General features: G+C 35.9%; 1 protein-coding gene across 1 annotated transcript in view; it reads left to right on the forward strand.

The window, feature by feature from the left end:
• CSMD3 (CUB and Sushi multiple domains 3) overlaps positions 1 to 27,712 on the forward strand; it is a gene marked incomplete at both ends in the record, with an annotated part of 751,074 nt that overhangs the window by 448,875 nt on the left and 274,487 nt on the right. The window contains 5 exons of the mRNA XM_082307341.1: positions 167 to 354; positions 3,562 to 3,750; positions 15,583 to 15,699; positions 22,565 to 22,780; positions 23,401 to 23,589. Coding sequence (XP_082163467.1) covers positions 167 to 354; positions 3,562 to 3,750; positions 15,583 to 15,699; positions 22,565 to 22,780; positions 23,401 to 23,589 — 899 coding nt within the window. The remainder of the gene's footprint in view (positions 1 to 166; positions 355 to 3,561; positions 3,751 to 15,582; positions 15,700 to 22,564; positions 22,781 to 23,400; positions 23,590 to 27,712) is intronic.

A 27,712-nucleotide genomic window follows, 5' to 3' on the forward strand; every position in this document is an offset into this window, starting at 1 on the left:
AATACTATTATATTGATATTGTAAAATAGATATGTGGAGAAATAATTAAAAGAATATGATCAGGAAAGGAGCATAGTTTTAAAACATGCTTTACTTTGTATAGGTTTATTGAATTTGTTTTAACTGCTTCTTATATTTTTGCCTCTGTGTGTTTCCTCAATTCCAGATTTCAGACAGAACTCAATTATGATGTTTTGGAAGTTCATGATGGACCAAATTTATTATCTCCACTTCTGGGATCTTACAATGGTACACAGGTCCCACAATTCCTGTTTAGCAGTAGCAATTTCATTTATCTTCTCTTTACAACTGATAACAGTCGTTCTAACAATGGATTCAAGATTCACTATGAAAGTAAGTAATTCTGAATTGTATTATTTGATTTCCCCATCAAAGCTGATCCTAGTCATAAATATATAAAGGTGCACAGCTGTCATCTTTGGTAAATTCTTGTTATTTCTCAAACAGAGAAAGATTTAGTGATGGTAACCTACAAAAGGTATGACCAGTAATGTCACTTACAAATTAATGTTATCGCTGTACTGCTCCATGCCTTAAGAATTAGAAGATGGGAATGGGAAGCATTTCTTCTGGATGTTGTTTTTATGTCTTGTTAATCTTATCTTTTATAAAATGCATTTTTGTGTGTGTAGAACGCAACACTACAGGCTTGGGAAAGAGTGGCTGGAGAGCTGCCTGGTGGAAAAAAGACCTGCGGGTGTTGGTTGACAGCCACCTGAATTATGAGCCAGCAATGTGCCCAGGTGGCCAAGAGGGCCAATGGCATCCTGGCTTGTATTAGAAATAGTGTGGCCAGCAGGACCAGGGAGGTGATAGTGCCCCTGTACTCGGCACTGGTGAGGCCGCACCTCGAGTACTGTGTTCAGTTTTGGGCCCCTCACTCCAAGAAGGACATCGAGGTGCTGGAGCGTGTCCAAAGAAGGGCAACGAAGCTGGGGAAGGGTCTAGAGCACAAGTCTTATGGGGAGCGGCTGAGGGAGCTGGTGGTGTTTAGCCTGGAGAAAAGGAGGCTGAGGGGAGACCCTATCGCTTTCTACTACTACCTGAAAGGAGGTTGTAGTGAGCTAGCTGTTGGTCTCTTCTGCCAAGTAACAAGTGATAAAACAAGAGGAAATGGCCTCAAGTTGCATCAGCGGAGGTTTAGATTAGATATTAGGAAAAATTTCTTCACCGAAAGTGTAGTCAGGCATTGGAACAGGCTGCCCAGGGAAGTGATTGAGTTCCCATCCCCAGAGGTATTTAAAAGCCGTGCAGATGTGGCACTTAGGGACATGGTGTAGTGGTGGACTTGGCAGTGATAGGTTAACGGTTGGACTTGATGACCTTAACAGTCTTTTCCAACCTAAACGATTCTATAATTCTATGGCTCTATGATTCTAAAACTGCATGAGATCAGGAAGATTATGAAAATCTAAGCAAATACATGAATTATTGTCCTGATTGATGTACCTGCAGCTCTAACTGAAGGTAATGGCAAATGCAGTTTACACTAATGATCTGAAAATCAAGCTATGGAATGATTTGATTATGGATTTTTAGGGATCTAAAAATCTGCATATGTGATTTGCTCTGACATATAGAAGTATTCTTTTTCCCTTATTATAGTCATATAAACTACTCTGCAGAAAGATTCTGTAAGTTTTCATACTTTATGAATTCTTAAAATTCACATAAGTTGATATATTATCATGTAATTTACTTTTTGTGTTTCTAAATATACCTTTGCTGTAATAAGTCATATTTTCATGTGAAATAATATTTTTTCTGTAATTACTGTCTAATTTGGTTAGTAAAGGTCATGAGCACATTGTTATCTATTCATTTCTGTTTCATACTCCTACTTGTTGGAACTACCCCCAAGTAATTTTCAGATGTTCTTATATTTTTACATTATTTTTGGCCATTTTAACTGTTCCTAACCACTAATGATAAGGATATTAAATACAATATATGTGGAGGTGACTTTGCCAGCTAAAATTTGGGCTGATTTGAACCCCAGTGAATGTCAAGTTCTGGCTGTTTATTGCAAAAAATCTATTATTTTTCCAAAATTCTTTACTTTCCTAACCTTCACCAACGTAATTCCATTTCTATCATCTTCTGCATTGTGTAGAAGTGATGATTTTGTTAAGTTCTCATCCATTCTGATGTTTAAAGGACGGCTATCCTTACACATCCGGAAAACTAGATTAATATTGCCAACAGAAACCACTACATTCTTAAAATTATTGGCTAAATAAATAATGAAATTACACTTTGGAAATGTGAACAGCAAAAAGAGTAAAGCTGCACTTATTATAAACATCCTTATATCAAACTGTTTCAATTAAAAAAGTTGGAAAGGAAATCTGAGGTTTCATTATAAAGGAACTCTTCAATTTCATTATAAAATCACATTTTTCTAAAATTGATCCCCACCCCACAGTTCTCTTTATACTAGTGAAGAATGAAAGTTAAATTTACACTATCAGAAAACACTGAAAATATACGTCTTTACCATTTTTACACAAAATAAACCATTCTCAGTAGTTGTTTTTTCTGCTTAACATCTTCTGTTTATATACAGACATCTCGTATTAGTTTTATTTTTTATTTAATTCTTACTGGTTCATCATCTTATATTATCCAGTACAACCAAATTCTGATTTCCCTTTTCTGGATAATAATAATAATAATGATTAATGGTCCTCTATTCAGCATTTCTCTCTTGAAATATCCTATTGAAAGCTGAAGTCTTTTATATGTTCTTATTTTCTATGCTAATTATTTCTTTCCACACTGAATTTCTTTGTAAAGAAGGCTATTTTATGGCTTTTGTGTAGGAATAAAAGGAATAACACCCATAAAAAATCTTACACTGAATACTTCTTCTAATTTGCCAACTTCAGTAATATTCCTAGAGTTTTTGTTTCTTTCTTTGGTTTTCCGTGATTCTTTTATAATGAGGTTAAACTTCTCACTGGGAAATAATCTAGAAGGTTTAATTTTTTAGCACACATTAAAATTCTCTTTATCAAGTCAACTTATCTTTACTCCTTTTTTTGCTATTTTTTATCTTCTCAATATCTCACATATCAAATAACATTAGGTGTGAGAATTATTTATGTAAATAATTGATCTATGTAAATATTTCAAGAATAAATACAAAAAGAAATAAAAAGCATTTTAGGAGGATAACTAAGTTTGATCAAGAAAAAATAAAATCTGGAAATAAGAATTTTGAGTGATCATCAAACTTTTGAACATCAGCATAAGAGACAAAATCACTTAATGTTAGTGAGGTAAGATCAAACTAAATATCCTGTAAATTATGGGACATTTTTCTCTGCAACAGTGACAGGATGCAATTCATTATCCATAACATCTTATAACAGTAACACAGAGAAACATAATGCAAGGATAATTCACTGAAAATGTGTGATAATGAAGCCTTCACTCCCACTCACAGCACAGTGAATTACTGAAATAAAAAAAAAAAAAAAAAATCTATAAGTTGTTTATTTAACTCTCTTATTTTGTTTTGTTTTGTTTTTAATCTAGGTGTAACTGTTAATACTTACTCTTGCTTGGATCCTGGCATACCAGTGCATGGACGTCGTTATGGACATGACTTCTCTATAGGTTCCACTGTCTCATTTAGTTGTGATCCAGGTTATAGGCTGAGTCATGAGGAGCCTTTGCTATGTGAAAAAAATCACTGGTGGAGTCACCCACTCCCAACTTGTGATGGTAAGAATGAATGGATAAAATACAGAGTACCTTAAAATATACACATTTTTCCAAACCATTATTAGTCAAAATGAGTTAAATGTTGGAGCTTGTAAAACCTTTATTTTTAGGAAAAAAGGAATAGTTAGAGGAAATAAATATTATATACCACTGTGTGATGAGATATTTAGTAACAAAAGTAGAGAATAATAAATAATTCTTTAAATCAGCAGATTATTGAAGATATGTCTGTCTGAATATAAGTTATCATGAGCTAACTGATTGCCAATTAGCTCAAGGCATGCAAGGTTAATGTATATCTGCTTGTAAAACACTTACTACAAGCTACAAATATTTGTGTTTGGGTATCCATCTATGGACACGGGTGTGCTGACATATGAAACATGAGATGTGATTTATTTATACCTGACTCAAAAACTGCATTTTCTCCTGTTTGATGTTGATCACCGTGTTCCTAGCTTGTTAAAAGAGCTTGACACCCTTCGATCACTGTAGGAATTGATTAGGGCCACATTATACCTGATGATTAAGCATATGATAGTTACAACAGACAAAAATGGTATCGAGTAACATGTCATACATTTTGGAGTCTCTACCATATAATTAAAAAAATCTGCTTGAAAAAACATCTAATAGTTTCAGTCATCTCTTGTTATCTGAATTTTTCTTTTCAATCCATTTTCCCAGTTAGGGTGATATCAGTTATATTTAATATTAAGAAAGCATATTGTAATGTCTATTAAGTTGTGTATTTGAGATGTTTTCCTCTCAAAATAATTTTTTGCCTTTGAGCATGGTACTTGCTTTTCTGATGATAAAAATGTTATCAGGAATAACGTACCCACTTAATTCTAGAGTAGTATTTAAAAAAAATCCACTGAACTTTTATAAGCTACATAATGCACATGGTAGTATATTTTTGTAAAACAGTTCTTAGTGTCTCAGGACACTCAGAAAGAAAAAGCTGAATTTGAAAGAAGACCAATGAAAAAGCTTACTGAATCCTGTGTGATTTGTCCTATGGAATATATATTCATTTTTACTATATTTCTTTCTTTAAAAAATGGTAGGGGTTTTCTTGGCCTTCAGCTTATTTAGTTATCAAACCCTTTGGTTTTTATATTTCAATAGGTTGAACATGTCAGCATATGATGATACTCAAAATTTCTGGTAGTAGAAATGGGCATGAATAATCACTTTCCTGAAAATGGCACTCCGTAGTTCAGCAAGCCCATTTCCTAAAGGATTCTGCTTCTCAGTCAGGTTCGTGTAATGAAGAATTGCAGGGCTCCCACAGCTTACAGTCAAGGGGACCATATTTTGCTGAATAGGCGATAAACTTAAGATGTGTTTTCTTATGGTGATAGGCACTAGATGGTAACCATATAAAACAAACAGTATTAACACACTCCCTATGAATACTGTGCTCTGCTGTGAAATAAACTTACATATTGTGATAAATTTCTTCATGAAGATGCTGAACTAGCATGCAATTCATTAAGTAAATGAGTATTTTTTTTTCTCCAGAGCACATTGCTAAATGGCAATTGTCCATTGAATAAATATGTTCTAAAGGCAGGATTGAGTACATTTATTCTAGTAAATTTAATCAATTCATGGTTGAATTAATTTTAATTTCATTGCTAAATTTCTTCTCTGGTGGAATGTTTTTAAATAGCATCCACAGTCCTTGCACCCCCAGGGAAAAAAGGGCATTTGCTAAATGGTCTGTTCTTTGCATAAACTGTGAGTATGGCTTTGTATTAATCATACCAGTAATAAACATATTGGTCACTCTTCTTGCTCATTTAATATATTACTCTGACAGTTTCTGAGGAGCAGAGTTCTTTCATGATTATTCTTTTTGATAATTGCATCTCTCTTTGATAATTACATCATGTAGTAATATGCAGACAGACCATGATACTTGTGCAGACAGATCATGACAATCCATGAGTGTGTTTTGGAGGAGGAGAAGGGTGTAGAAAAGGAAAAAAAAATAGACTTTTTAGAACTAGTTCTTCCTCAAAGCGGAAGATCGTGTTCACTGCAATTATACTCTTTGAAGGAGTGTAAGCTAATTTTTTCATGAGGTATTTGGATGTTGCACAGATAAGCATGACAAAAAGCTTATCAGGGAAGTCACACTTCATTATCTATAGGAACATTTAGACAATACTGAGAATGATGGTTTAAAACTGAAGAAGCAAACTGTTTCCTTCCCTAAAGATTGGCCTGAGGGGGTGATTATGACAGGCTGTATAATTCATTCATATTTGAATAATTGTTACGCATGAAGGATTTCATAGGTAATTTCCTTTAGTTTTGATTTTTGTGTGTATCTATATAGATAAGACATGCAACTATTCCTCAGTGCACATATGTATTCTGTGTGTGTGTGTGTATACATACATACCCAAACACAATTTTACATATACAGAAGTATAGCAAAGCATTTCTGGGGAAAAAAAAAAAAAAAAAAAAAAAAAAGATAAAAATAGTGCGCTCTGACCTTTGAGGATAATAGAATCTACTTCTGCTCTTTAAAGATAAATATTTAAGGAAAATATTTTCAGAATCATAGAACAGTTATAGCTGAAAGGAACCTCAGAATGTCATCTACTCCAAATCCATACCCCAAAAAGCCGGTCCAATCTGGATGTTAGATCAGGTTGCTCAGGATCCTACACAACTGAGTTTTATCTCCAAGGGGGGAGATTCCATTTCTTCTCTGAGCAACCTGTGCCATTGTTTGGCCACGCAATAGATATTCCTAACATCTACTGAGAACTTCCCATCTTCCTGTCATACTCATTACCTCTCATCCTTTCACTGTGGTTAAAGCCACTTGAATTTATACAGTACTTGAAATGTACAATTTTCAAGACAGCAACTCCACTATGTTAAAATAAGTTATACAACCATAAAATTAAGGTTTCTTCAAAGAACGAAAAGTAAAACATGATCTTTAGCAAACCGTCAGTCTCTTTTCAAGAAATGACTTTATCTGTAGACTGTTACAAAGATGCTGTTAATTTCTAACTTTAGTGTTGTTAAGTATGACCAATTTCTGGATAGCTGTCTTGGCAAAATACTTTTTTATTTCTTTCCAAAAGAGTTGGGCCTAGACTTTTGCCCTTTTTTTTCCTTCTTTGGTTCATGGGTAAACAGCTTTTTTATCTACATGGACCAGAGAAAAACAATCAATATTACTGAGTACATTTATTTATTTTGAAATGGTTCATCTGAAGATGTGGTTTAGTCTATATACCATAAACATGGGACTCATTACCTAGGAAAAAAAACATACAAATAAATAGAACCCATTCTTTTCAAATGAGAATATATACAACCCTTCAGAAAATAGTCACACTTAAGAGAAAGCAAATAGATGGTTTTGAGCTTTGCTTAGAAAATATTACTTGTGTTATATTTACACCATTCCTGTCTAACATCTACATATGATTCACTGGGTACCTATCTATGTGGACACCCTTGAATTTCTTGACTGTAATCTCCTCCAGTGCTTAACAAATAAGAGAAAATTTTGTCTTATCATGTTCTTTCTGCATTAATATTATAATAGAATTTTGCTTTTACACTTTGAATATATGTGAGAAAACCTATTCCACCCAATATATGAAGTATTGTATTAATCCCATTGAAAATGACTGGAAAATTAATGTAAAAGTTAGATACGTAATTAAGAGTGTAAAGTGCTTTTTATTCCCTTCATCATAACATGAAATTGCATGCTAACACATAATAATTCTTATTCATTATTTGAATTAAGAATAAATATTGTCATTCCACTTGATCTTAATTTACTTAAGAAAATTAATAAAAAACAAGAAAAATGTTCAAGCAAGATGGAAAACATTTAATGCTTATATTGAAAACACCTAGATGTCCAAACGAATTAGCAAATATGACTTGCCCAGTACCATGAGGAACATATCCAAGAAATATGGAAGAGGTGCTATGTCATTTCTTTTAAGACATCTATAAGCTAAACCCAATATTTTTATTAAAATACAACTGCTAAAAAACTTGCTGCAAATATTCAGTGTGGTAGATGCCAGAACAGGAAATGGATAGCATGTCTTAGTCTGGTAAGTTTAAATAAGAAGGTAAGAATCTAACAGTTTATGTTGTGAGTAATGTAGGCTGCACTAGTTTCTATTAGGTTAGCCTCTTGCATAATACGACTCAAGTCCAAGGTTTCTTTCCAGAACCTGATTATAATAATTTGATGTCCATATTGTTATTTACTTGTAACTACTTGACTGCATCCCATTTTAAGACATATTACATCTTCTGTAATTAGGTGTCATGCTTTAACCCCAGTTGGTAACTAAGCACCACACGGCTGCTCACTCACTCTCCCTCCCACCAAGTGGGATGACGGAGAGAATCAGAAAAAAAGTAAAACCCATGGGTTGAGATAAAGACAGTTTAATAGGACAACAGAGGAATAATAATAATAATAATAATAATAATAATAATAATAAAGTATACAAAACAAGCGATGCACGATGCAACTGCTCACCACCCACTGACCAATGCCCAGCCTGTCCCTGAGCAGTGATTGCTGCCCTCCAGCCAACTCCCCCAGTTTATATACTGAGGGTGATGTCATATGGTATGCAATAGCCCTTTGGGTCAGCTGTTCTGGTTGTGCCCCTTTCCAGCTTCTTGTGTAGCTGGCAGAGCATGGGCAGCTGAAAAGTCCTTGACTAGTATAAGCACTACTTAGCAACAACTAAAACATCAGTGTGTTATCATCAACATTATTCTCATTTCGAACTAGGAAGACAATTAACTCTATCCCAGCCGAAACCAGGACATTAGGGAAGACATACGCTGAAGTTTCTTGATCTATGAGGCACAGTATATAAGATTCAAATTCTAATTCACTGTTTCAATAATTTTAACTATTTATATTTCCCTTTTATTATTAAATTACACAATAAATGAAAATAACCTTAGAATTAGATTTTTAGTTGGAAGTTAGAGTTAATTAAGCAAATGAATGTAATGGGGCCTCTGTACATATGTGCAGAACATGCACATATATACTTGTATTTAGATTTATATATATAGAAACACACCTATGTATAAATGAGTTTATCTTCTCTTCATTCTGTGGTTCTTTCTGAACTAGTATATAGAATCATAGAGTCATAGAATAGTCTAGGTTGGAAAAGATCTTTAAGATCATCAAGTCCAGCCACTAACCTAGCACTGGCAAGTCCACCACTAAATCATGTCCCTAAGCACCACATTTACCCGTCTTTTAACTACCTCTGGGGATGGGGACTCAACCACTTCCCTGGGCAGCCTGTTCCAGTGCCTGACTACCCTTTCGGTGAAGTTTTTTCTAATATCCAATCTAAACTTCCCCTGGCACAGCTTGAGGCCATTTCCTCTCCTCTTATCTCTTGTTACTTGGGAGAAGAGACCGACTCCCGCCTTGCTACAACCTCCTTTCAGGTAGTTGAAGAGAGCAATAAGGCCTCCCCTCAGCCTCCCTTTCTCCAGGCTAAACAACACCAGTTCCCTCAGCTGCTCCTTGTATGGCCAGTTCTCTAGACCCTTCACCAGCTTTGTTGCCTTTCTTTGGACATGCTCCAGCACCTCAACGCCTTTCTTGTAGTGAGGGGCCCAAAATGAACACAGTATTCAAGGTGCGGCCTCACCAGTGCTGAGGACAGGGGGACAATCACTTCCCTAGTCCTGCTGGCCACACTATTTCTTATGCAGGCCAGGATGCCATTGGCCTTCTTGGCCACCTGGGCACACTATTGCCTCATATTCCGCTGGCTGTCAACCAACACCCCCAGGTCTTTTTTCTACCAGGCAGCTCTCCAGCCACTCCTCCCCAAGCCTGTAGCATTGCATGGGGTTGTTGTGACCCAAGTGCAGGACCCAGCACTTAGCCTTGTTGAACCTCATATATTTGGCCTCGGCCCATCGATCCAGCCTGTCCAGGGCCTTCCTACCCTCCAGCAGATCAACATTCCCACCCAACTTGGTGTCATCTGCAAACTGACTGGGGGTGCAGTCCATCCCCTCATCCAGATCATTAATAAAGATATTAAACAGGACTGGCCCCAGTACTGAGCCCTGGGGAACACCACTTGCGACTGTCTGCCAACTGGGTTTAACTCCATTCACCACACCTCTTTGGGTCTGGCCATCCAGCCAGTATTTTACGCAGCGAACGGTATGCCCATCCAAGCCATGAGCAGCCAGTTTCTCCAAGAGAATGCTGTGGGAAACAGTGTCAAAGGCCTTACTAAAGTCCAGATAGACAACATCCACAGCCTTTCCCTCATCCACTAAGTGGGTGACCTTGTCATAGGAGGAGATCAGGTTACTCAAGCAGGACCTGCCTTTCATAAACCCATGCTGACTGGGCATGATCCCCTGGTTGTCCCATACATGCTGCATGATGGCACTCAGGATGATCTGCTCCATAACCTTCCCCAGCAAGGAGGTCAGGCTGATAGGCCTGTGGTTTCCCAGATCCTCCTTCTGGCCCTGCTTGTAGATGGGCGTCACATTTGCTAACCTCCAGTCAACTGGGACCTCCCCTGTTAGCCAGGACTGCTGATAGATGATGGAAAGTGGCTTGGTGAGCACTTCTACCAGCTCCTTCTGTACCCTTGCGTGGATCCCATCCTGCCCCATAGATTTGTGTGTGTCTAAAGTGGTGTAGCAGGTCTCTAAACATTTCCCCTTGGATTATGGGTGCTTCATTCTGCTCCCCATCCCTGTTTTCCAGCTCAGCAGGCTGGGCACCCTGAGAACAATTGGTCTGATTATTAAAGTCTGAGGCAAAGAAGGCATTAAGTACCTCAGTCTTTTCCTCATCCTTTGTCACTATGTTTCCCCTCACATCCAATAAAGGATGAAGATTGTCCTTAGCCCTCCTTTTGTTGCTAATGTATTTGTAGAAACATTTTTTATTGTCTTTTATGGCAGTAGCCAAATTAAGTTCTAGTTAGGCTTTGGCCCTTCTAATCTTCTCCCTGCATAACCTCACGACATCCTTGTAGTCCCCCTGAGTTGACTGTCCCTTCTTCCAAAGGTCATAAACTCTCCTTTATTCCTGAGTTCCAGACAAAACTCTCTGTTCGACCAGGCCAGTCTTCAACCCCACCAGCTCATCTTTCAGCACATGGGGTTGGCCTGCTCCTGAACCTTTAAGATTTCCTTTTTGAATATGTTATTAATTTTTAATACGTTATTAATTTTTTACATAGTTTTTAATATGTTCTTCGTTTTTCTCGATGATGCTTGAAACCATTTGTAAAACTAATCGTTATTACTAACCAGTTATGAAAGCATGTTTTGTCTTCCCATCACCTTTGAAAACAAATAATTTTCGTTTATTTGTACTTGCAGCAGGATGACCTTACTAAAAAAAAGTCTTTTTTTTCTGAAGGCCTCTCTTATTCTTATGTATAGTTTCTCTTTTCCCCCCAAAATTGAGATCATATATCATTGTACGTTAGTTTCTGAGTTATAGTTGGTGACCTATGGCTAGTCTCTTGAAAAATCTTTATATATCAAAATAGTAGATGACATAATTTGAAAATGTGGAAAATGTTGTTAATTTCCCAGATATCACCATCTTCAGTCAGGCTAAAAAGGGACAACGATATGGCTTATTTTTTTACTGCATTGCTAGTGAACACTGTATGTAGAAATACACAGATACATGTATTTACATATATGTGTATTATTTTCTCTTGCCTTACTAAAATGACGAATACATTGGCTTGATAGTTTTCTGTTCTTCTTGGATATGGTGACCCCCTTCTTCTCACATCCAGTTTTCTTGATAAGTTCACGTTATTGCTGTACCCTCCATAACTCTGAGACTGACTTGTGTTACATCAAAATAAATTAGTTTTAAATAGGTAGTAAACCTTATTCAAGGACCTCAGATGACAGAGAACATAATTAGTGGTTGTTGAGTTTTATTTCATGGTATAAAAAGCAAAATTTAAGAGGTAAGAGGCTTTTCTGTGAATAAATGTTAAGCTAGCTATACAGGCTGACATTTGCAGGAAGAGATTATACAGAGTGACTTTTGCAGTAAAATATAAATATGGTAAAAATAGAACAGAAGATGTGAAAAAAAATGGAAAAAAGTATCTATGAACAAAAAATGTCACCTTCCTTGCTTATTAGCTTATTGTATTTCATGGATGAAGCATGGTCTGCATGTCTCCCATTGAGTCACTTGCAAGTAGCCTGAGTAAAGGTTCTAAAATTGTTTGGGCCAAAAATTATTTTCAAACTATATAGGGCCATTTTGTAAGCTAAGCTTGCTTGCTGTCACTTCGTTATGACTGTTCATGTTAGTGAGCAAAACAAAGGTAGTTATGATCATTTACAACAAAAGAAAGTGTAAGTAATCAACCTAACACTATAAGAATTTATTTTACCTAAACAACTGGTTTAGCCACTGAACTCCACTATTAAGTTTTAATCTTCATTCACAGTTATCCAAAATTTGCTTCTTAAGTTGTTACATCATTTCTGATCACCACAGTGCTGTAGAGGTACTTTATACTCTACATCCAGGCACCTATCTGTATTTCATACAGTCACTTCTATATATTGTTCTCTTTGTTTTTTATTCTCTTTATTTTTGCTATTTTGTTTCTCACTATTCTGAAAAAAATAGTAACAGAGGGAAAAAAATTAAGCATGTCTTGATTCAGCTTCTCTGCTTGCGTAACAAAGAAATTATTAGTTAGTGTGTAAGCAACACAATATTCCATTTTCCACTTTAGAACACCAAGCTAGTGCTCCAGTTGTTTGCTTATGTATTCATTCTACTTTTAGTCTGCCCTAGCTTCCATCTTTGTATAATCAGATCAACTGAAAGAAGGGTTCCTTGTAGAATCTGGAAAAATGTGTGGAGTTTATCATCTTTTGCTGTTTTTATTTTCATGTGTTTCTGTTTTCCTTTGCATTCTGAAAAAGAGTCAGATACTAGTAGTGATATTATATGCTTGGGCTGTTTGCCATCTTATCAGGACCAGTGCACATTTTATATTTCAGATCTGTCAGCTTGGCTTTGTTTTGTAAAATGCTGGTCCCTTGATGCCTTTTTTTGCCATCTGCTAACCTTACACTGAGTGCCTGATGGCATGCCATAGATGTCTTGTCACCATTTGCGTTCCTGAAAGGTTTTCCAAACACCCACTGTAAAATACATTATTTGTTTGGGCTGCTTCCCATGATTATAAAAACTGATTGCATTTTCTTATTTAATAGGGCTGACCTAAGGTATGGACAAAGTAGACAGTTACCATCAGAAGCTTCAATAACATGCTGTCATAGCCCTGATTCTGTTTTATTAAGGTCTAAATATAGCAAGATCAGGTGATAAGTGGACAGTGGTTAACTTCATTGTCTCTTCATCAGAGAAGTGAGGAGGAAAATTAGTATGCTGGGAGGTTATTGCCCTGCAGTAACCATTATGAGATTGGGCAGTTGTGGTCCTAGAATGTCCTATTTCAGCCTATGGTACTGGATCTGCAAATTTCCAGCTTACAACTAGGCCAAAAAGGCTAGAAAGTTGGCAAGAGAAACAGCACACACAAATAAATCATGAGGCTACCCAGACAAAGATAGATACATTTTTAAAACAGAAATGTGGTCAGTTAGTACAATCAAACAAATTTAGCTGGGCAAAATAGGGTGATCTTCATCCTAGGATATAGGATGAAGTTCCGTTTCTGCTTTATAAGAAAACTGTAATTAAATGTATACTTCTTTTTATTCAGTGTCCTAAAGATAGTGATGGCATGCAATGCAATAACGTCATTATGAAAAATTATTGACCTTTACGAAAACATTCCACAGTGCTACTGAAATGTCTGAAAAATACATATATTTCCCTGAGACAAATGTCTGCTTAGGTACAGGTAAGATAGAAGATACATTTGGAATATTCTCTCAATTCACTGTATGGCTTGTCCTCAAATCAGTTTTGAATTTACTTCCACAAGCAGAAAATCATGACTGGCCAATATATTCATTCTCAAATAAACAGCATTAATAGCAAAAGCAAAGATAGCATAGCTTTCATGATTTACCCCATCAATGTGTAGCAGAAATTGTCATAAGTAGAATAAATAGCAAAACATAGTAGAATAAATGGATGATGTTACAAATTACTCACATGACTTTTCTCCTGAAGAAGTATGAAGATGTTGAGCACTGTTCATATACTGAAAGGCCAAACTTCTCCCACCTTTATGATCCACACTGTTGAGTGCTATGTTGGTAGCTGCTGCTGACGTTACAGGACGAGTAGGAGCAGGTTACACCAGCTAGTGCAGGTGGGGCAGCCTCTCTCAGAAAGAGGTATTGCTCCTCCAGCCAGTGACAGGCTCCTTCCCTCACCCTTGCTGGTGTGGCACAGGCTGTGAAGCACAGACGTGAGCAATAGGTGAGCAAGGGTTTATACAAGGGGAAGAGGGATTGATAGTTGTATCAATTGGAATTGCAGACAAGTAACTGCCATTTACGTCTCCCAAACTGCCTTTCCACAGCTTTAACATCTGCTAAAGAGAAAACCTTATTGTTAAAAATGGGAGTGCTGAATACTGGTTTAGGTTAAGGTGTGAGCTTTGAGAAACTACGGTTGTCACCAATAAAAATTCTGACAGGACATTGGTTGGGAGCTTGACTACTTAAGGCTGAAAAGGGAGAGTTTATGTTAATTAATTTGGAAGAGCCATTCATATTAAGAATTGAAATCAACTTTCATAAAACAGTCTATATTTTCTGACTTAAATCTGGTGGCAGTAACATAGTTTACTGTTTTTTTTGCATCCTGGAGTATTTCTACAAAACAATTTTGGTAATACATGTAATTAGGCTAAGAAAAATAAAAGGAATACATGTTTTTAATCTTGAAGAAAAAAAAAAGTAGAAATACTAATTTGTATTTATAATCTCTCCTTCTGACATAATCTATATTCAGACAACTATGATGTAATAACTCTGCTTGGTACTGAGTTTTAATCACTGTTATTGACAAAAGATAATTCTAAGGTATAAGAGCCTCTTTACTACTAAAAATTACTCAATCAGTTTAGTATTTCAAAAGCTCTGGAATGGAAAATTCTTCATTAAAACATAACGGTGAATTGTGAAGATATTTATGCCAGTGTTGTAAGATTTTATTTTTGTATTTTGTATTAATTCTAGCTGTAATTTAATTTTTAGATTGCTCAGTTACTGATTACTTTTACAAAGTCACTACTGATACCATAGAAAGACTTATTCTTACATTGGCAATTGTAATTATCACTTGCATTATAGATATAGATGTATATCCAATAATTAGATACAAGAGAGGATGTCATGCTTCCCTGCAATAATATTTTCAGTCAATAATTCTTCAATAGTGAGATCCACTCTTTACCATTTTAACTCTCCATCCTTAGCTCCTGGCTAAAGTGATATTGCTTGGCTCCGTATCTTCTTCTGCCGTCATCTTCCTGTTGAACTTGTGACTTTCACAGAGACTTTTTCACAGAGGCTGTGAAAAAAAAAGCTAAAGAAACCTGCTTTTCATTTTCTTAGTACCTATTACAAAGCATGTTAATTATTCATTGTATTTCTTTTCATATCATGTAAAAATGGGCTGCAGTTATATGTGGAATTGCTGAATCATTTGACCAACAATTTTTAAGTCATTTTAAAGCCAGAAGTTTTTAAAATTTTTTTTCTTATATTTTCTCTCATCTGTAAGTTTTATATTAATTATTTTTTTATTACTTTCTTTGTTATTTCTAGCTTTATGTGGTGGAGATGTTAGAGGACCTAGTGGAACAATTTTATCCCCTGGCTATCCTGATCTGTATCCAAATTCACTGAATTGTACATGGACTGTGGATGTTACACATGGAAAAGGTAAATAAATACTTTTCTCTTTTTCCACCTTTTTTTTTTTTAATATGTAAGTACAGTATTCTGCGTACACATTTAAATCTTGGTTAGCAGCAATGAACTAGGAATTGTGTTGCTGGGTTTTGTTTTTTTTTTTTTTATTTTTATTGTAGTAATTCCTAGAATTCCAGATGTGGACTAGGCCTTAATCCTTTCCACAGAGCAGAAATTCTCTGAAAGTTTATAGTCCAAGTAACAGATGTTTGGATGTGTGCACATTAATTCATACAGATGAAAGAGGATGAATGCTTTTTCTGTGTTGAGAAGGAAATGCCTTATCTTAGAGAGACATTAATTGGAAGTAGTCGTTGATATTTAGACTTGGTATCAAAAGAAGAATCTGAAGTGAAAACTTAAGTGAAGATGTTATTCATATTATGGCATAAAAAAGGAATGAAGTTAATGAGAGGGAAGTTGTTTAAAAGATTGCTCATTATGTGAGATTCTACATTATGACTAGCTGCTGACAAGGAAATGTCAGAAAGAAAAGTCCTGTTATTTTGAAGAAAAGAAACCATTTCAGCTTACCGAGACACATTTTCAGGGTGGCAGCATATAAATGGCAGTTTAATATGTATTTATGGATTGAATAAATATTATAGTTTAGAAATAAATGTAGAGGGAAAAAAATAATAAATAACAGAACCCAATAAGAGAACATTTAGAGAGGTAAGAAAGAATTAGATAATGACTGATCACAGAAGTTGAGGGACAGGAGACTTGTAAAAAAAGTATGGTTATTTGCTGACGGCAGATTTCAAGATAAAGGTGTAATACTGGTTTTAACTTTTCTCTGAGAAAGGTTCTTAGTGTGAATTATTTCAAAGATATATAAGCCATGCAGGAGAGGCTAGAAAATGCTTAGGACACAAATGGAAGTTGGGAATTCCAGGTCGCAAAATTTCCTTGAAACAACATGTCCTGTTTGCTTTCAGGAGAAAGGTTTTGGGACTAGATGAGGAGAGATGGGTCAAACTTTTAGGTTTGTTTTGGTATTTTATTTTAAATGTAGGAGTGACTGCGTAGTACTCTCATACTATGAATGGAAAGAGCTAGAGAAGCATAAGAATTTAATGTTAAGGGAAGTAGAGAAATAGAGATAGGCATCATAAGAGAAATTTAATAGAAATAAGGTGAGGTGATAAGAACACACAAAGGAGAATTGCATCTGTAACACTGGAAAGAATACAGAAAAAGGAATGAAAGGGGGAAGAAGGAAGGCAAGTTCAGTTCTGAATGTCATCAGTTTTCTCTGTGAGGGCATGAAAAATGTGAAAAAGTATACTGATGATGTATTCCTCTAAGAAAGAGTTATTGATGACGTAAAAATAAGACTTCCCTCACAGAGAACTGTGCTGATAAGCACAACGACACCATACTTATATATACACACACACACATATATAAATACAAGCACATTCTTGTTTGTGTCAATAAATTTATATAATCTTACGGAAATGTTATTAAGGAAAAACATATTAAATATGAATGCTATGTTGTAATTTGACTTAGGCATTTTGATTCGTGCTGCTCAAAGATGTGCTGGAAGCAATTGAAGAGTGAGGATTTGCTGTGAGTAGGAAATAGGAAATAGTGTATGAACGTCTTGTATTTTGTTCTTGTTGGCCAAAAAGTATTAATACTTTAAGCTCTTCCTGTAGTACTGTATGAAGAAGATATCTCTCTTTTTATGACAATAAGTCACAGGCTTACTTAACTTAACTTTAAACTTCCAACGGTAAAGTTCTATGTCTGACTAAGCTAGTCCATTACGCCACTTCTGTATTTAATGGATAAATGAATAATATGAGTCATCTCACCCAGAAAAAGTATCTAAAGTAGATGGAATGAACCATTCTCTGAAGGTGCCTATTTATCTCTATCATCTAGTGTCCAGGTAGTTTATATAGACCCCAGATGAATTGTCCAAGGGGAGACTGAGTGACTAAGTTTTAGGTAGTTACCATTTGGGAAAATTAGTCCCATACACATAAATGGGTTATTTTAAAAGGAGGGAGAAAACCTTTCTTCTGAAAATCTCATTTTCTGCTCTGTCTCATGTCTAACATAATTCCAACTTCAGAATCTCAAGGAGTATCTTCTGCTGGCCATTAACTAGTGATATTATTTTTAAAAAATACATAATGTTTTCTTTAGCCTTTTTTTTTTTTTGACAAAATGTATTAGTTTAATGGCAGACTACCAAGAAAATGTATATAAATTGTAGCTCCAGAATGCCGTGGGGTACTTTTTTAAACACACATTTTTATGTTGTAACTTCATACTGCTGTTACGTAAGAGCAGGCAATTAAATGCATGTGTTTAGTTAAGAATTGTATTTTACATTTGGATATGTAGTATTGCTAAGAAAAAATATTTCTGTGTTTCTATATACTGTCTTAAATAACATAATCTGCAATATGAATATTTATATTTTAATTTTACAGTTCAAGTTTATCTAAACTTCTGGAATTCTGGAATGATTTTCATTTGAGTTCATGTGGACCAGCATTATGATTCTTGAATGTCCATTAAAACTTGATATTTTTTTTTTTTTTTAATTTGTTAACTAGGGAATGGAACATGCACTTTAAATACAGTTAATATGTCTAGTAATTGGTATTATTTATGAAGAGGAAAGGAAGCATCTATCATGACAATAATTATTGTATTTTGTCTGTGGTTAGCATGCAGTCCAATATATGGTGAAGTGAAATTTGTGGAGTATCAATGGTATATTTTAAATCATTTACTGATAGAAGGGTTAATTTACCCATCCCCCAACAGTCTGGATTATAATATTGAGAAATTACATTAGAGTGTTATATCTTCTTGTCTTCATTTCAGATTTTAAATATTCCCTTTATAAAGAAAGATACATGTTAGGCAGAATGAGAAGGAAGCTACCTGAACATATCTTTTAAAATTCTTCTCTGGAGAAGACACAATCTGTCACATAGCATTTGTTAATGTGATTAGAATATTTTCTGAAGAAAACTAAATTGTACAACTACTGCTGACATATACCTTGGGATTTTCCTTAGAAATGTCATGGCAATCTGGAAAATCGATTGAAACATTCCCTTGAGTTAAACCTCACATTTGGTGTTTGAACAATACTCAGTGAAGCTCAGCTGTGATTCACAGGGATTCCATTATTTTGGGTTACTACCATAAAATTTTCTTTGGCATTTCTGATTTTGTTGTTACAGTATTCATGAATGCATAAAAAGGGCCAAGATTAATTTTGAGTGCAGTAAATGCAACAAATATGGCCTGAATTTCAGCCTCATTCTGAATATATCACATTTTTTCTCTTAAGAGCTCTCTTTTCATGTCAGATCAACACTGTCTCCTATGTAAAACTACGACAAAAAAATTAAACCCTTTCAGAGTTTATCAGTCTCAATGTTAAATTTATATGCATTAGCTCAAAAGATATGTAACCTAACCTTGATTCTAAAATTCAGTGTGTGATTTTTGCCAATTTAGGCACGCAATCGAGGAGAATAAATAGGCTACTCAAAGCATATGAATGGCTTTGCTCATATAATTATTAAATTAAGAATTTTTAAAACCCAAAATAGATTTCTTAGATTATCTAGTTTCATCCTATGCATAAAACACAACCCCATCATATAATTTCTATATCAGTGCTACTAAGTAAGGGTGTGTTTATCTGGATCTGCAAGTTACAGCAAGTCGGGGGGGGGGGGGGGCAGTGTGGAGCTATAAGAAGAGAAGGAGATATCTACTTGAAAAGGCTAAATAGTTCTCCAATCTCTTTAAAGGTAAGCACAATCCAGAGGTCTCTATTACCCAATGGATTTCTTTTGTTGCTCCCATTTCTATGCCCAGCTGACAGCAATATTAAGCATATGTTCCAAAGATGTCAGTACATCCACATATACAGTACATACACATATACAGCTGGTCGCACAGACTAACATGGACAGGCACAACTGTGTCTTTATTGGCACACACAGAAACATCAACATCACTGAAACAGACATGAATACCACAGGCAACAAAATATTATTTCTCTGCTTGAGCTGATGGGAACAGGAGTTTGCTAGGAGTGACACAGACTCACACACACACACACATGCATGTGCTCCCACAGCCTTCCAAGTCCTGGCCCAGGAGTAGGTCCCCAGATCCCACTCCTTCCAGGTGTTGCTCCCATATGACCAATAACCGTTTTTCAGGTTGTTGGCCCCTGACCTCATCCTGCTCTCCAGGCAGTCCATACTAATGTTCACTAGTGGCCACACATGTGCTCTGGACAGAGGATGCACTTACTTACACACTAAATAGTCAGGAACAGAGTTTAAAAAGGATAGAGGGCAGGCTGTTGTGGTTAAGTGCAGGGATTAGTAAGACAGACTTAACTAGCCCCCACTTTTTTCTCCCTTATCCACAATGATCTCTTCCTTTGGCCCTAAAAATCCCACAAAAAGTTTTACAGTCTTCAAGTGCCATTTAAAAATCTCATATTAAGTTTTACATAATCTTACAAATTCCTTCAAATACTCCACAGTAAATTTCTAATTTCCATGAGACTCAAGATAATCTTCTTTCCCCAATTCTAATCAGTTACTAAGTTCTGGTTGAACTGTTACAAGATTACAATGATACATTCAATGACCCGTCAGTCAGCAACTTAAGAGTTCTGGTCTTTGTTAGTGTCTCCGCTAAATCCTGCTCATTAAAACTTGTCTATGTGTGTATATAATTTATTACTTCCCTCATTTCTTGTCTTTGTTTTCTATTCTGAAAAGTCCTTGATGAGATAGCCTCATAAACCAAGTGTCCTTATAGTCCCAATACCCTTACAAGCTGTATTTACTAGGTGTGATTGAGTTGTATTCACATAAATGTCTGATGTCTGGAATCATAGAATCATAGAATGTCCTGAGTGGGAAGGGGCCCACAAGGATCATCAAGTCCAACTCCTGTCCCTGCATAGGACAACCCCAAAATTCACACCATATGTCTGAGGGCATTGTCTAAATGCTTCTTAAATGTTGTCAGGCTTGGCGCCGTGACTGCCTCCTGGGGGAGCTTGTTCGTTTGAGACAGCCTCAGGGATCCAATGTGTTGTAAAAAAAACCTACAGGAAAATTGTACTGAGAGCTTCTAAAGCTGCATATGAAGTCTATAAAAGATAATTTCCAACACCTAAAGGGGTGTATTGGGTTTGGCTGCGATGGTGTTAATTTTCTCCATAGCAGCCCTCATACTGCTGCCTTTTGTATTAGTAGCTAGAAAGGTGTTGATGACAGACCACTGTTTTGGCTGCTGCTGAGCACTGCTCGCAGAGCATCAGGGCTGTCTCAACAACCAGTAGGCTGGGAGTAGGCCAGAGGTTGGGAGGGGACATAGCCAGGACAGCTGACCCAAACTGACCAAAGGGATATTCCTTACCATATGATATCTGCTCAGCAATAAAAGCTAAGAGAAAGGAGGTGGAGAGGGGGGATTCATTATTACGACTTTTGTCTTCTGGAGCAACCACTACATGTACTGAAGCCCTACTTCCTGGGAAGTGGCTGGACATTGCCTGTTGATGGGAAGTAGAGAATAAATCTTTTGTTTTCCTTTGTTTCTGCACACGGCCTTTGCTTTTGCTTTATTAAACTGCCTTTATCTCGACTCATGAGTCATGAGTTCCATCTTATTTTCTCTGCCCCGCCTCATCCTGCTGAGGAGCGGAGTGACAGAGTGGCTTGGTGGGCACCTGGCATCCAGCCAAGGTCAACCCACCACAGGGGCATAAGATTCCTATGTTTAGACAACGGTGTCAAGCACAGTATATGCAGCTTCAGTCTTGGATTTTGTTACCGTGTTTGGGAAGTTCTTGGGGGAGAGTGGGGAAGTAGGAAGGGGAAGTATTTGTGTACTTTTTGATTAACTTATGTCTATTACTAAAAATCTGTTGTCCATAAGAGTACCCAAAGATCATCAATCTTCATATACTATGTTGTTCTTCAGTCACATGAATGGATGGATTTTCCTAAGCATTACATCATTGGATATATTTTACAGAGCCTGAATCATTGGTTTATAACTTTTATGATAAAACTGAAAATGCTATTACACTAGAGGTCTCAATGTTCACTTAAGCTAGCTAATATTTTCTCTTGTTTCTTTCTCTTGACTTTTCTGTGCATTCTACCCAAAGATCATGGTCTAACTCTTAGTTACAGAAATGCAGAAAAAGTAATTTGTCTGTCTTGACCTTTAAGTCTTTATATTGCTCTTGTGTTGCAGGATAGATCTTCCTTTCTAGATGTGTGATTTGTATGTGATGGTTTGCAAAAAACCATACTGTTGATATATGCCACATCTTATTAAGAGACCTCCCTTTTCTGGGGAGGAAGTGCTGCTGTTACTGTATGTGCCATGAGGATATAATGTCATATATTTTATAACTTTTCCTTTCACTGCTGCTATACAAGGATACTGGTGACTGTAAGAAATAAGGTTTACCTTTCCAATTCTGCCATAAACAGTTTGTAATTTTGGACATACATAGTGCGTCATTGGATTTTACATAAAAATGCAAGCATATATCTTTGAATTCTATAAATCAAGCATCCATATTTTGCAGCTAAAGGCAAAAGTGAAAGATAGTGTCAAAACCAAAAGACCTGCTACAAAGTTATTTTAATATTAAAATCAGGAAAGACACTAATCTTTAGAAAAATTGGATTATCTTCATTTCCTGAACCACGATTCATAATGAAATGCATTAATTTAATCCTTGGCTTAATTGCATTGGTGTTCATAGTGTGATATGTAAATCTAATTCTACTTTTTCTAATAGGGGTGCAGTTCACCTTCTACACCTTTCATTTGGAGGATCATCACGACTACTTACTAATAACAGAGAATGGCAGTTTCACACAGCCATTAGCACGTCTGACTGGTTCAGAGCTTCCTTCACCAATCAATGCTGGTCTATATGGAAATTTCAGGGCTCAGTTGCGCTTTATTTCAGATTTTTCAATATCATATGAAGGATTTAATATTTCTTTCTCTGGTAAGAAAGTACTTTTAATACCTGGCTCCTGAAAAAAGATTTTTTCAGTATTTTATGTAAAGAGAAAAAAAAAGTTTAAAATTGAAGTGATTTTGGTGAATACATATACTGAATCATAAAATTATATAAGTTGTTTTCTAAGGACAACAATTTCAAAGCAAGTAAACCTCTGTGCCTCTGTAGAGACATTTCTGCTACATGATAAATAAGATGACAGTTAACTGTAAGAAACATTATCAAGTGAGGGGAGGAAACAGAACTAGGCTAATTTCAGTTAGTGAAATTCCAGAGGAGCCCATGTGTCAATTATTTAGGCTTTTATGCTGTGTCATTTTTTTCATTGGTTTTATGTACCTGGGACATTTATGGCTCTTAGAAGAGTGATAAAGCATATTGTGTTATGCATCTTAAAAACATCGTGAATGTATTCATTAGTCTTATGTTTTAATGTAGTATAATTGCCAATTCAACATTCATGCATTCATTTTGTTTTTAAATCTGAAATCTGTATTGATAGTCAGGTGGAAATATACAGAAATTACTAGACTACAAGATTACAAATATGATTGATAGAAAACATGTTCTCACTCATACAAACTGACTTGCTCTCTTGTTTTCAGAGTATAACCTTGAACCTTGTGAAGATCCTGGGATCCCCCAATTTGGTAACAGAATAGGATTTAATTTTGGAGTGGGAGATATTCTGACATTTTCCTGTTCATCTGGATATCGTTTAGAAGGAGCTTCAGAGATTATTTGTCTTGGTGGTGGCCGACGAGTATGGAGTGCACCTCTGCCAAGGTGTGTGGGTACGTGGTCAGCTGCTTTCATTTGCTTGTATGTGTAGTCATTGTCCATGGATTTGCAGATTTACAGCATGGAAAAGCATGGTAACACACCTCTTTCTTACTTTTTAATGTACTCTCATATTCTCCATATCTCCTTAGTCAAATTTATTTAATCTTTTCTTAATACATTTAGTATTAGAACTATCAATGGACTTCATAGTCTATACTTGAAAGCATTTCAAATTGAGGGCACAATTCTTACTCTTCTTACTTTGATTAATAGTTTAGGAAAAATGAGTATAAATGTAAATCAGCATTTATCAGTTCAGATGCCTAATAATTGACTCTTTTTTGTCAATGCAAGCTTCCAAATTATACCTGTATTACAAAATTGTGTAAATGTAGTTAGAGCACTTAAAGCAGAGTTATTTCATAAAACTAGGTCCATGTATAGGAGTGCATTCAATATGTGCTTCCTATGTAAGCTAGAGTAGAGAACCATATTCTCAGAATATCCTCAGAACTGTTGTTCTGGTTTTAAAATGATAGCTAAGATAACTGAGAGGAAACACTTTCTGGTGGTTCCTCCAGTTACTATAGAGGTAGCCTGCATAAGTAGCTTTGACTAGAAACTTAACTTTTAATGGCTAATGTTGTCTGAGCTGAATTCTTCCTAAATGTCTCAATTTTCAGTTCTGTGTAAAACAACAACAAAATCTCTAAAATGTAGGATAGTTACTTAAGTGTCTATATTTTTTTATTTATTTAAGAGTATATGCTATATGGAGAGGTTTACATATGAAAATATCTGTATCAATGTGCATTTGAATTTTTTATTCTTTCATACTAAATTATATGATGGTAAAACATGTTTTTTTCAGAATATGATTGTATAATAACTATTGATTTATTATGTGCTTGCTCTTATCCAGTGTTAGTTACCGTATCATAATTTTCGTTTCCAAACTATTCCTATGCTTACCTTGGTATAACAAAAGTTCTGAATTTGGCATATGCATAAGCAACATTTATGTATGTATCTACAGAATGGATGGTTTAGAAGCTGAGTTAGCATAGTGCATAAACAAAAGTTATTTTTGTGTTGGGGTTGATGAATTTTTAACCACAGGAGTAATAATGAATGCATGGACAGTTGTGAAGGTTAAATTTTAGTAATAAATTTCTGGAAGTGTTAATATACTGAAAATGAATTGGTAAATTATCATTAAAGAAGAACTTGTGCAGAAGCATAGATGAAAAAAATTGCTATTTAGTTTTCATGACATAGAAAATAATGTTTACATTTGTGTGTTTGAGGGGGGGGGGGGAAAGAAAAGCTGGATCACAAAGAGTAAATTATTTTCCAGTCAACATATTTTCTCCTTATCTTTGAAACTGAAAGATAGTCTCCACTAGAATGGCTTAATCAGCCATTTTCCCCCCATAAATATTGCTTGGCGGGCCACCAAGATAGTTGGAAGCTGGAGCACTGATCCAGTGGTGAAAAGTGAGAGAAACGTGTCTTTTCAGCCTGAAGAAGAGACAGCTTCGTGAGAACCTAATAGCAGTTCTCAATAGCTATGAGGAGATAATTAAGAGGATGGAGCAAGGTTCTTCACAGTGGTTTATGACAGAAAGATGAAAGGAAAAGGAATAAATTGAAATAAGAGAGTTTCAGACAAGAAATAAATGAAACCTTTTCACAAAGAAAATGTTGAATAGTGGAACATCTTGCCCAAAGAGCTTGTGCAGTCTCCTTCCTTGGTGGTTTTCAAGATCCAACTGGTTAAAGCCCTGAGCAACCTGGTCTGACATCAAGGTTGAGCCTTCTTTGAGCAAGAGGCTGGACCAGAGACCTCCTAAGGTCCCTTCTAACTTGAATTTGCCTGTATTCTGGATCCTATATCCTCTTGATAGGTATAGTTGAGTCCTGTGGGTCATGATATTTCTTCTGTTGTCTTAGTGAATATTCATAACAAATACCTGTACATTGTTACATATCTTAGCTCTCTACTTTCACCTGTGTCTTGGTCCTTTGATAGTACAATTGTCATAATTTTCAACTCATTCTGTGGTCTCTTCATATGTGAACCATTTTGTTTTCTTTAAAACAAAATCTTGTGGATATAAGGGTAGTTCACCACAGAAAACCCTTCCAGTAGGTGATATGTGTAAGACTGCACTAGTCTTGGTCTCGTTTGCCAGTGGAGACCTCCTAACACTGTTTTTGTTGACATGCATAATCAAAGCCTGTTTTGTACCCTCAATCACTGTCATACCAATCTTCATGTCATATTGCACATTTGTATAACTTCATGCAACAAAAAACCCTCTAGTAATCTGTATATAGCCCTGTTCTTATATAATTGTGGATATTCTGAACACAGAAAAAAATATAGTTATGCTTTTGGACCACAGGGGCAGCACATAGAACCTAGAGGGCATGCAAAAACATGTAATATTTGTTATAGACATGCTTGGGCTTCTCTAGAGATACTTAGCTATGAGCAATGTAGATGGACACCATGCTTCACCATTTAGTTTGCGAGCCAGGGATCTCTTCCACGAGTGGATGTATTTAGCAGTGTAAACACAGGTAATGCAACCGAAGTGCTCATTAGCATATGATAAAAATGTTTCCATTCACATGATTGATAAGAAATATTTCATGATGGTCACAGTTCTTCTAGTTATGTGATAGATAGTGTTTGCAGCATTCAGAAAGAGTATGGGAATAAATAGGGTGTCAGAACAATTGGTGTTATCTAAGACTGGTTCCTAGTTCACATGCTCCTGGTGTTTAAGACTTTAAGAAGCACAGAGGTTAGGACCAAGAAGAATGAATTTTTCTGGTGGTGTTCATTGGCTGCAAATAGACTTTACAGTATGTTGGGCTACTAGTAATCCTGAACTTGACTAAATGCAAAATTTGAAAAATCAATGAAATCATAAATATCTTGTGAAAATTCCTTAAACAGGAAAAGACTGAGTTTAATAAATTAACAGTATTTTACACTAATTTTCTTGTTTCCAATGCTTAAAATTCAGTGTGATTTGGGTCATCAGATCCCTTAGATTGCTTGAAATTTGCCATGCAATTAAATAAAATAATCCTGATTTGGTAATACATGTTTATAGGTTTATGTATTCATTCTCTATTTTGGTTATACATATCTCTTATTTTCTTTTCCTGAGAATTCAACAAGATTCATAGCCCACTGATTTCATTTAGAATTAAACTTAACAGATCTTACCAGAAGTTTAATGCAAAGGTGACTTAAATGTGTTGTAACTTTTAATTTGCAGACAGAAAATAAACAAAAATATGGTAGCTATGGCAATATACCTAGTCTATGAACTAGCTATTTTGGATTCTCAATGAGTCATCACAGGATGGTCTTCTACTGTCTTTGCTGTATTTCTGGTGCCACATACTGAATCAAAAGAACAAGACCAGCAACAAAAGGTATATTTGCCAAATGTGAGATAGATCTGCTTGACATGGTGCAGAGGTTCTTGGAAATGCATACCTACACAAGATTTCCAATAGACTGAGAATATTTAAGAGTTAATTATTCTCTGTAATATCTTCAAGTATGGACAAAATCAATATCTATCTATCTATCTATCTATCCATATTTCTGAAACTAGCTTTTATACCTGTTTCATCATTATGCCATTGTCATGGTTTAACCCTAGCCGGCAACTAAGCACCACACAGCTGCTTGCTCACTCTCCCCCCAGTGGGAGAAGAGTGGCCACAGATGTTTTGGGGTGTCCTGGTCCCGCATGGACTCATCCACAGGTCACAGTCCCTTCAACTTGAGTTCACACTGGAGTTCCAGTCTGTCCAGTACAGCAGCAAAGAAACAGCAGTGATGCCCTGGCCATCTGCCAGCCCAGGTGCATGGCCATTGCTGTTATCAAAATGTTCCCAGGCACAGCAGAGTAAGATGATAAGCAGTACAGCAAGCAGCAAAAGCAAAAAGCAGCCACTAACGAGCACTAGACTCTAACATACAGTAAGGCAAGCAAACCCCATGGCAAGCACAGAAGCCTGCCAATTAATAGCTAAACAGAAATAACAGCTATAAATTCAATCTAACACATCCAATGAAACCTGTCACTACCTCAAACCCTTCAA

The sequence above is a fragment of the Platalea leucorodia genome, assembly GCF_965183815.1.
Source record: "Platalea leucorodia genome assembly, chromosome: 1".
Taxonomy (NCBI): Eukaryota; Metazoa; Chordata; class Aves; order Pelecaniformes; family Threskiornithidae; genus Platalea; species Platalea leucorodia.